The 10,184-nt window shown below is 45.4% G+C and overlaps 2 protein-coding genes across 3 annotated transcripts; one reads left to right on the top strand and one right to left on the bottom strand.

Annotated features, from left to right (window-relative positions):
• The first annotated feature begins 895 nt into the window (after nt 1-895).
• On the top strand, nt 896-3,634 carry LOC123136659 (style cell-cycle inhibitor 1-A). Of its 2 annotated transcripts, none has more exons than XM_044556114.1 (4): nt 896-1,060; nt 1,162-1,302; nt 2,167-2,231; nt 3,037-3,634. In XM_044556114.1, the coding sequence occupies exons 1-4, from the start codon at nt 1,009-1,011 to the stop codon at nt 3,280-3,282; spliced, it is 504 nt and encodes a 167-aa protein (XP_044412049.1). In that variant the 5' UTR covers nt 896-1,008; the 3' UTR covers nt 3,283-3,634. The 2 variants fall into 2 exon arrangements, with proteins under 2 accessions (XP_044412049.1, XP_044412048.1); XM_044556113.1 differs by having other exon boundaries at nt 912-1,059; nt 1,152-1,302.
• A 400-nt stretch (nt 3,635-4,034) lies between these two features.
• On the bottom strand, nt 4,035-6,155 carry LOC123136660 (glycine cleavage system H protein 2, mitochondrial). The gene is made up of 4 exons (XM_044556115.1): nt 5,881-6,155; nt 4,812-4,900; nt 4,496-4,666; nt 4,035-4,400 (listed from the first exon to the last, which is right to left on the bottom strand). The coding sequence occupies exons 1-4, from the start codon at nt 5,966-5,968 to the stop codon at nt 4,272-4,274; spliced, it is 477 nt and encodes a 158-aa protein (XP_044412050.1). The 5' UTR covers nt 5,969-6,155; the 3' UTR covers nt 4,035-4,271.
• Between the last annotated feature and the right edge of the window lie 4,029 nt (nt 6,156-10,184).

The raw sequence follows: 10,184 nt of genomic DNA, 5'->3' as shown, positions 1-10,184 counted from the left end.
TTTGACTGATCCAGAAGTTGTTGTCAAGGGTCCTGCTAACCACACACACCTTCTTTCTGGAGATTTCAAAAAATTTGGGCGCAATGTCTTTGGGCCGAAGGCCATTCAGCCATGAAGATTCCCAGAATTTACACCGATGTGGCCGCCGCAAAAAGATCTTTGTCGCTGTCAGAACATGGCATTTCCATTCCCACCCAAGTCTTGGGGGGGTCAGCCCAGTCGAATCAGAGGCAACATAGTCGAAGGGCGGCCGCAAACTTCTCCAGATTGTGCACACCCAAACCCCCAGATATCTTGGGTTTACAGACAGGGTCTCTCTTCTTGTTCAGTACGATTGGATGTGTATAGTGTTGTAGGAAAAATGGATGTGTATAGTGGGAAATGAAATCAAAATAGACGAAAGCAGACTGTTAGGTACTTCCCCCGTTTCAAAAATATTTGAAATTCTATATTTGTCCCAAGTCAAACTTCTTTCAATTTGACCAACTTTATACAAAAAAATATATATTAAGTACATACAATCTACTCCCTCCGTTCCAAATTACTCGTCGCTGAAATGGATGTATCTAGAACTAAAATACATCTAGATACATCCATACGTGCGACAAGTAGTTCGGAACGGAGGGAGTAGTATGGAAGCTACGGCGGAAACAGTTCGCCAGAATTTTTAAAAAATGTGGAGGAGAATTGAGTTGATTTTGTTTTTGAGGAAATGGATTTCTTTAGGGAAGTTTGAGGAAATGGATTGTGAGTTGAACTAGTTAAACTTTTTTTTTAGGGGAGATTGAGTTGAACTTAATGGACAGTATCTACTGGGCCGAAATGCAATGTAACGAGCGGGCTTGAATACATAGGCCTAATATTTCTCTGGGCCCAACACGAGGCTTCTCTCCTCGACCCCCAAGTTGCGAGACAGTATTGTCTCAAAAAAAAAAGTTGCGAGACAGTAGAGGGCGAAAGGCGGTGTGTGTTCTGTTCTGTGCCGAGGAGACGCCGGCGGCGACCACGATGGGCGGCGGCGAGGGCAAGTCGAGGAAGCGCCGCTCTTCCCCCTCCTCAGGTACCTGAAACTATCCAATTGCTTCTCGCTCCAGTCGACCCCTCTGTTTCCGCGCCGTGCTGATTCCTCTCCTTGCTCTGCCTGTCGATTCGCTGGCCCAGGGGAGGAAGAGGAGCGGGAGCGGAAGAAGAGGCGGGACAAGAAGGAGAGCAGGAGGAGCGGCCGAGACGGCAGGGGCAGCGACGAGGAGGAGGAGAAGCGGAGGAGGAAGAAGAAGCACGGCGACAGGGGCAAAGACAAAGGTAGGGTTCTTGTTTTGCTCCTAGGGCCTGCATTTTTCCTGTCTCTCTAATTGAGTGAAATCATCCTTAGCTTGGTTCCTTGTGCCATTGTGTGATATCTTAAATTGAGCTAGAGAATGGGCAATACCATTGAGTGACCGTTCAATCTTCACAAGCTTCACCTATGAGAACAGAGGATCAGGCCCTCCTTTAAACCATGAACACAATCCATCAACTCGGCCTCTTCAGCGCTCCGAAAATTCTCATCGACGCTAGCAGAAGCACCAACCAAATCAAAACTAGCATCGACGCTTATTTATGCCTGAACAAAAGAAGGTGAGGTTGATGTCCTGACCTCACAAGTCACAAGTGATTGATTATTGGCCCTCTGATCAGGCAAGCAATGGTGGTGGATAGGAGATTTACCTTTTGGATTATTATAGGAAGAAGAGCGCCAAGGCAGTCCCAGTAAGCAACATAATTTTGGCTTGCCATCATCGAAAATAATATCATTCCTGAGATGCCATGCTCTCCATAGGAGGAATAAAATCTTAGCTGTGTATCTGATCATCTACTTGGGCAAGATACAAAAAAGAAAAAACCAATCCCGACCACTTTTCACAAAAAAAATCTTTAGGCCGTAAATTCCAAACAGTCTTAAAACCAAACCGAACAGCATGAGGTTTAGTGTGATCAATCACCGCATGATAACCGCCCCACCTACCAAACCAAAAATATCGTGAATTGCGTTTGTATCCATATTATTCTCCACCAATTTCAATAGCAAGTTATAGATTCATTTGTTTGATTGTGATCATTTAACTATAGTGCTAGGTTCATTTGATGATGATGTGTACGTGACTGTGTATTTGTTTGTCTTGACAGAGAGGGATTCGAAGGAGAGGCGTTCCAAGGAGAAGGATAAGAGCAAACGAAAAGACAAGGACGTTGTGAGTTCTCTTGACGGTTGTTTAGAGTATCAACCACAGTAGTTTGTCTATGATCAATATAAGAGTTCTGGACCTTTTAGCTCTTCGGTAGCACTTTTTGTTGTTGTTGCAAAGGTCTGATAATATAGGACGGACAATGGCCCTAAATAGAACCACATGAAGTAGGGTTGAACAAATATGTCTTGGCAAAACCATTCGGAAGCACATCTTGTAGGCTTAAGTAAGCTAATTACCTTTGAATCCATGCAACCAACCTGGCAAAACTGTCCAGACCATGTTTTTAAGGGGTCTTTGAAGCACTCTTAAAACTGAACCTGCCCCTTTCGAGGTAAATATTTCAGGCTAAGATATTGCAAATTTCTTCAGTGTGATAACTGATATGCAAGTCTGTTGTATTGTGCTGGACAATGGAGTTCCATAGAAACTTGGCAGACTATATTTCACATCTAAAGGCTGAATAGCAAAGTAAGATATATTGATGTCATTGAACTAAAATAGTGATGGTAATTTAGGTGCTCTATTTTATTTTTTTGGACAGTTATTGCCTTATCCCCTGCAATTTTTACACCTGTAATGAAAGGATTGTAGTATATACACCCCTGAAGTGATCTTGAGGACCATAATTTGTGTACCTAGAGTATAATGTTAGTTGCATCTCATCTATGTATTATGTAATTCAGCAAAAGTAGTAGTAGGTTGTTAAGAAAGAAGTGCGGCACCATATGTATTTGGAATGACTAGTTAGTGATTGAACTTGCTTGTTCTTCTCCTGCCTTTCTCATGTTCTGATGCCTCTCATTTTCAGCCATTGCTAAAACAGGACATCAAAGAAATATCCAAGGACGACTACTTTGCTAAGAACAACGAGTTCGCAACCTGGTTGAAGGAAGAGAAGGGCAAATATTTCTCCGACCTTTCTTCAGAGTCTGCCCGTGATATCTTCCTCAAGTTCGTGAAACAATGGAACAAGGGGAAGCTGCCATCGCAATACTACGAGGGCATCACCACTGGGCCCCGATCAGCGCACAACTGGAACATCAAGAAGGCATGAGAAGGCTCGTCTTCCTTGTGGTCTGCAGTTGGGGTGCCTTGCATTGTGCGGTTTCTTGACGAAACTGCTATACCAAATGCTTGTGCCACTTATTCCATCTTTTAGGTTTCTGATCTAAACCTGGATGAACAATAGTTTGGTATCGCTGTGTTTAGCATTGATGTTAGTCCTATTGCCAACGTTCAGTGAAAAGATTCTAGCAAACTTGTTGCTGTTATTCGGTGATTAGCCCCACCACTACATGTCCATGTTCTTCTGCCTTTTTTGATGGGTCTTCTGTATAACTTGGATAATCTTGCTGTAAACTGAAGACTTTCAATGTTACGAATTAGTCTGCCGTATTTCGGAATCACCACTTTGGCAGCATGTAAACTGATTTTGAAGAGTTTGCTAATGTTATGAATTAGTCTGCAGTATTTCAGCATCGCCACTTTGGCAGCAGTCCAGTCTGTTAAGGCAGTATACTGATCCTATTGCAAATTCCTCCAGAAAAACTGCAGCCAGATACCAGGGCGAAAACTACTCCCTCCATTCCATAATGTAGTGCGTCCACACATAAATCATTTTACTGAAAAATCATACCGTTGAAAACTTCTTTCGAATACGAATTCAAAGTTATCTGTGATGCTCCCGCCGCAATCGCCCATGTTGGTTAAATTTATGGTCAAAGTTAAATCTAGAAAACCATGGGCACACTACACTATGAAAAGGAGGGAGTATCTACTATCATCAGAATGCACAGAGAATTTTGATACGAGTTAATCAGAACAGAGCTTAAATCAGAGACGAAACCATGGCAACGAAACAAAGGAACTCGAGTGATATACAGATTTTGGATCTCGCAAGCCCTTGTAGGGTAGGCAAATGCCATTTATTCCATGTTTTGATCCTTTCTGGGCTGAGAAAGCAGGTGGTACAAAGTGCCCAACAGCACATGACAAACACCTATGAGTGTCGAAGCGCAGACCCTCTTTCAGAAGCCACCATGCTTAATGCTTGCTGTCCTCTTCCTCGCAGAATTTCGAGTACTTCTTGTGGTCCATCAGTGAGTTGAGCTCACCTGCATCGCTGACCTTGACCTTGATGATCCAGCCGCCCGCATATGGATCTCCATTGACCTGTGTTGAAAAAAATAAAACAGCCAGCATACCGGTCATACAACACTTCAATCCTTGACAATGGATTCCTCCAGTAAGGCTAAGCTGAAACGTACCAATGCTGGTTTCTCTAGTAGTTCATCATTCACTGCAATGACCTCTCCAGACACCGGCGAGTTGATGTCGCTGGTTGCCTTCACACTTTCAACAGCACCAAAGTTGGTTCCCTGGGAGACAGAGGCGCCAACTTCTGGCAGCTCCACATACACAACATCACCCAAATGGTCCTGAAAGCCCAAAAACAGCTCTATTATGGCATGTGATGAAAGGCTGCTTATACATATGCATCGAGTGAAGCATTTAATGGTCTAACATATGACAGATCTAACACATGAATTGGTTCAGAGAGATTGAATGTATAAACATATGAACCTGGGCATGGTCTGTAATCCCAACGATTGCGGAATCACCATCAACCTTGACCCATTCATGGGTTTCAGCATACTTCAGATCCTTCAGCACTGGAAAAGGGCAAAACCACAAAGATGCGTGTCATAACGTGTACTACACATTGAAATGGCATTAATCAGAAATGCAGTTTAACAATGTGCATATAAAGAGTTCCAAAGCCACTGCAACTAATGCAGTAGTTCCCTCATAACCACTACAAGTACTGTCCACCCTGAAATATGCACAGAACACAGATGCCTGCTAATGTAAAGAACTTTTTCTTGGGATCATTCCATCAGTTTCTCTGCTTCACACTATTGCATATGATTGTGCGTCAACAAACTCTTGTAGACTGTAGGTCCCAATGCGGCTGGGTTTTCTCCAAACAGCTTTTGCGAGCCTATTGCAGAAACTTTTGACTAAATCATGGGGTCCCAAACCATTTTGCATGTATTTCATCAACTTTCACACTACATAGTTTTCAAATGCATCAAACAAACATCGCATCATGCCATCAAAAGAAATAACATCACATCAACAAAATAAAAACCAGGTTGCGCCTTCTGCGATGACATCGGCCTACTGACCTACGGCTATCACTGAACCTCAAGAACCATCACCGTACTAAAATTGGTATACAGGACTAAAAAAATCCAAGGCAGAAATGTTGAACTTTACCACCTAACCTAATCAGGCAAAAGCAGAGCGGCAGGAAAGATCCTTTTTACAGTGAAGATAAAACCTGCCACCGGGAAAGGATCAAAACAACCAGAACAAACTCGGCGGCATTACACCCCGTTCTGCAAATATCTCCGACGCGTGAACAGAGTCACTGCCGAAATCACCGGTAAAAAACTAGTAAAACGGATCGACCAACGACAAATCCTACCACCCAAAATTAGCGGGACGCAGAGGACAAGATCGCGCCGTTCTAGCACCAACGAAGTGTGATCCCGGGACGCGCGCGGCGCGACACACGAGACGCACGCGTGAAACAGGCAGGCACGGGCGCAAAGGTGGCCGCGGAGAGGGAGAGGGGGAGGGGAGGTACCGGTGGAGAAGGCCCTGGGGAAGGCGGAGATCTTGAGGTAGGAGGCGGCGCGGGAGGCCCAGAGCGATCTGGAGGCGGCCATGGCCATGATCACGCGACGGGGGAGGAGGAGGGGATCGCTCGCTCGGCGCCGCCTCCTCTGTTTCTCTCGCGCACCGAGTTCCTGGGTTTGGTGGTGGTTTCTCTTCCAACTTTTTCTGAAAAAATACAGGGGCGGAGACGAGAAGTAGGTGGTGGTGCCGGGCAAAAATGTAGTAGAAGTGTTTCGTGGTAGGTTTTTGGGCCCTCCTGGGCCTTTTCATACTTCCCCTTTTTTTCCTCTTCTAAAATATTTCCTGGTATTTCTCAACAAAAATAAATACTGGTTCTTTAAAAACACACAATTTCCTGGCAAACTGAAATAAAATTTTCAGCTATTATTCATTCCGGGAGAATTTTTAGAAGATCAAGACAGCAAAAGTGCTGAGTAGGCACTGCAACAAATTTGCATAAATATCGACTTGGGCAGGGGTGAAAACACAAGATCACATATCCTGCTAACTGAGTGCCTAACCACTACTGTGATCTCTCGCGCTACAGCAACCAAGCGCCAGTGTGGTGCTTAAGAATTAATTATTGGTCCCTGATAATGTAGTCACCAAACAACTTTGGAGCCTGGAGGACTGGTTTTTCCAGCTAACCCACGGAAAGATTCTTACCACCACTCGACTTGGGGTGTGGGTTCTTGCTTTTGGGGTGGTTGATGATCGATGGGTCTGGATTTGGTTGGGGCATCGTTATGCGTAAACAATCACCAAGGCGCAACATGCTCTCTGACTCCGATCAGACTTGCCATGAGCGGTGGTTGGTGGCCGATGCGGACAAACGAACAAACAGCGGCGCTGCAGGCAGCAGCAGCAGCAGCAGTTGGTGAGGGGATCTTTGGGCTCTCCACTTCTGATCAGGACGCAAGGTGTTCGCAGCAAGGGATTCAAACTTTTCGGAAACATGAAATAGTTTAGTTTCTGTGAAAAATAGAGAAAACAATGTTTGAACAGTAATCTAGGTGCTTTCAGTTGCTTGGTCTGTTTGAACAGTAGAGGGAAAACATATTAGGACCACGGGAAAAAAAATGATGGCAGTATAGCTTAATTAAATAAATGGAGCAAAGGAATAATAACATAGGAGTAGTACATAATATATCTCTGATCTTGGACTGAAATGCTAGCTTGCCTCGATTAGCTACCAACCCATGCCTCGCCGGCCACTGGCCCCTCTCCACCCTCCCCTCTCCCTCACCGTCGAGGATCTCTGCCGGACGAAGCCCGGTCAGTGCCGGCGATGACGGGGCCTCCCTTGGACGCGGTTCCCCTGCATTCCTAGCGGCCGCGCGGCTCCTGTCCAGTGATGCTCCTGGTGGCGTGGTGCTGCAAGGCGTCAGCGCCGGTGCTGCTCCTGTCCGAGCGTGATGGGGTGCTCTGCCTGGTGGTGCGCCCTGGTTGCCCGGTGGCTTGCAGCGACAGGAGGGGCTGCCAATCCCCCTGATCTGGATCTGGACCTGGATCAAGGTGGCTTGGTGGAGCTCAGCCCATGCCTGCGATCGGGCGACGGCTGGCTAGATCGAGGCGGCGTGGGGACCTGCTGCCGTGACAATAAAGGTGGCGGTCCTCGTGCTCCAATTGCATCATGGCAACATCCCGCATGATGGGTCCTCATTGATCTGGTCATCGAATGTTCCGAAACTACCATCGGAGATCCTGCCCAAGATATTGTGATCAGATAGAATTTGGTTGTGCACGTCCATTTTCAACCTACGAGGTTCCATGAGGGCGTAACACGAAGCTCTGTTGTCTGTTGACATCATGGGACATGTCGGCTTCTCAATTTCTATGGTGCAGACATATGTGGAGAAGGCAACGGTGGCTGAGATCAGAGGATCAATTAGACGGATGGGGCCATTGAGGCGATGGAGTCAGCCAGGTGTTTGATAACTCTCAGGAGCAGAAGTGTCAAGTGGGGGCGGCAGCACTAGAGGAATTCTTTTTTGATGGTGCTCCTCGTGTGCCGAGCCAGGACTTTCAGGATGAAAATATGTCTCGCCTTCATTGGTTGTGCCTGGCAATTACCTTGCTGGAGGAATTGTTTTGAGAGTTCGGACTTCTCCAGGGTGAAAACCTAAGATCTTGTATCGGGCGACGACGACGCTTGTGCATTGTTGTGGGCCGCGCGCTGGGCCCAGGCAGAGCGTCGCCTTCTTGGTGGTGTTGCTTTTGGAGATTTTTTTTATGTTTTCCTGGTGTTGTATTTGGTGGTGGTTCGTATGCGGCTGCTGGAAGGAGTCGATCACTATGGCGGGACCTTTGTTTTTTCCTTTCTTTCTATTTTTTCCTTTGGATGTGTGCATCCGGGATATCTTTGCGACATCTTGTAGGTGCAGAGACCTCTGTTGGAAAAGGTAGTGCCTAAGGAGGTCCTTAGGCAACGCTTAGACGCTAGGTGATGGACAAACGCCTTGCCTAGGGCATAAATGAAAGTCTAGTCACGACAAACAAGAAATTTTCTACCCAAGAGAGAAATCATGCCATGCTACACTTATATGCTAAACCGGCCATATTCCAATGGTGGGAGTTTGTAGTTAACTTATTTATATGCCCTTAATTTATATTAGTACACATATAATAACCACAGATACACCTTGACAGTAAAACCAATATTACGGCTTAGGCCGCGCCTAGGGCGCTTAGAGCATCTCTAGCAGACCCCGTATAATGTCGACCCGCAAAATACGTTTACAGTTTGCTGTAGATGTGATTTGCGGGGCGAATCCGTGCGCTGCAAATCAGACCTCGTATATGAAACTATAAATTAAAAAGAAACATTCGCGGGAGAAACTTGCAACGACAGTGATCATATATAGTTCATCATCATACATAGTTCATCTATATCGTACTACATTGTACTACTAGGGGGGAATCTGCGGGCCCGAGCCTATGCTACCAAAATCGACAAGATCGCGGCGGCAATGATGTGGCGGAGTCGAGCTCGATGAAGACCTTGGCCTGCTCTTCATGACGCGCAGGTTCGCCTCCTTGAACGCATGCGCCTGCGACGCCCTGATGTCTACTACACAACCTTCTTCTTGTAGACGTTGTTGGGCCTCCAAGTGTAGAGTTTTGTGGGACAGTAGCAAATTTCACTCAAGTGGATGACTTAAGGTTTATCAATTAGTGGGAGACGTAGGATGAAGATGGTCTCTCTCAAGCAACCCTGCAACCAAATAATAAAGAGTCGCTTGTGTCCCCAACACACCCAATACAATGGTAAATTGTATAGGTGCACTAGTTCGGCGAAGAGATGGTGATACAAGTGTAATATAAATGGTAGATATAGGTTTTTGTAATCTGAAAATATAAAAACAGTAAGGTAACTAGTAATAAAAGTGAGCGAAAACGTTATTGCAATGCTAGGAAACAAGACCTAGGGTTCATACTTTCACTAGTGCAAGTTCTCTCAACAATAATAACATAATTGGATCATATAACAATCCCTCAACATGCAACAAAGAGTCACTCCAAAGTCACTAATAGCGGAGAACAAACGAAGAGATTATTGTAGGGTATGAAACCACCTCAAAGTTATTCTTTCCAATCAATCCATTGGGCTATTCCTATAAGTGTCACAAACAGCCCTAGAGTTCATAGTAAAATAACACCTTAAGACACAAATCAACCAAAACCCTAATGTCACCTAGATACTCCAATGTCACCACAAGTATCCGCGGGTATGATTATACGATATGCATCACACAATCTTAGATTCATCTATTCAACCAACACAAAGAACTTCAAAGAGTGCCCCAAAGTTTCTACCGGAGAGTCAAGACGAAAACGTGTGCCAACCCCTATGCATAAGTTCACAAGGTCACGGAACCCGCAAGTTGATCACCAAAACATACATCAAGTGGATCAATAGAATACCCCATTGTCACCACGGGTATCCCACGCAAGACATACATCAAGTGTTCTCAAATCCTTAAAGACTCAATCTGATAAGATAACTTCAAAGGGAAAACTCAATCCATTACAAGAAGGTAGAGGGGTAGAAACATCATAAGATCCAACTATAATAGCAAAGCTCGCGGTACATCAGGATTGTGTCATATCAAGAACACGAGAGAGAGAGAGAGAGATCAAACACATAGCTACTAGTACATACCCTCAGCCCCGAGGGTGAACTACTCCCTCCTCGTCATGGAGAGTGCCGGGATGATGAAGATGGCCACCGGTGATGGATCCCCCCTCCGGCAGAGTGCCAGAAAAGGGTCC

The sequence above is a fragment of the Triticum aestivum genome, chromosome 6B, assembly GCF_018294505.1.
Source record: "Triticum aestivum cultivar Chinese Spring chromosome 6B, IWGSC CS RefSeq v2.1, whole genome shotgun sequence".
Classification (NCBI taxonomy): domain Eukaryota; kingdom Viridiplantae; phylum Streptophyta; class Magnoliopsida; order Poales; family Poaceae; genus Triticum; species Triticum aestivum.
The sequence above is the reverse complement of the archived record's forward strand: the minus strand, read 5'-3'. Positions and strand labels throughout refer to the sequence as shown.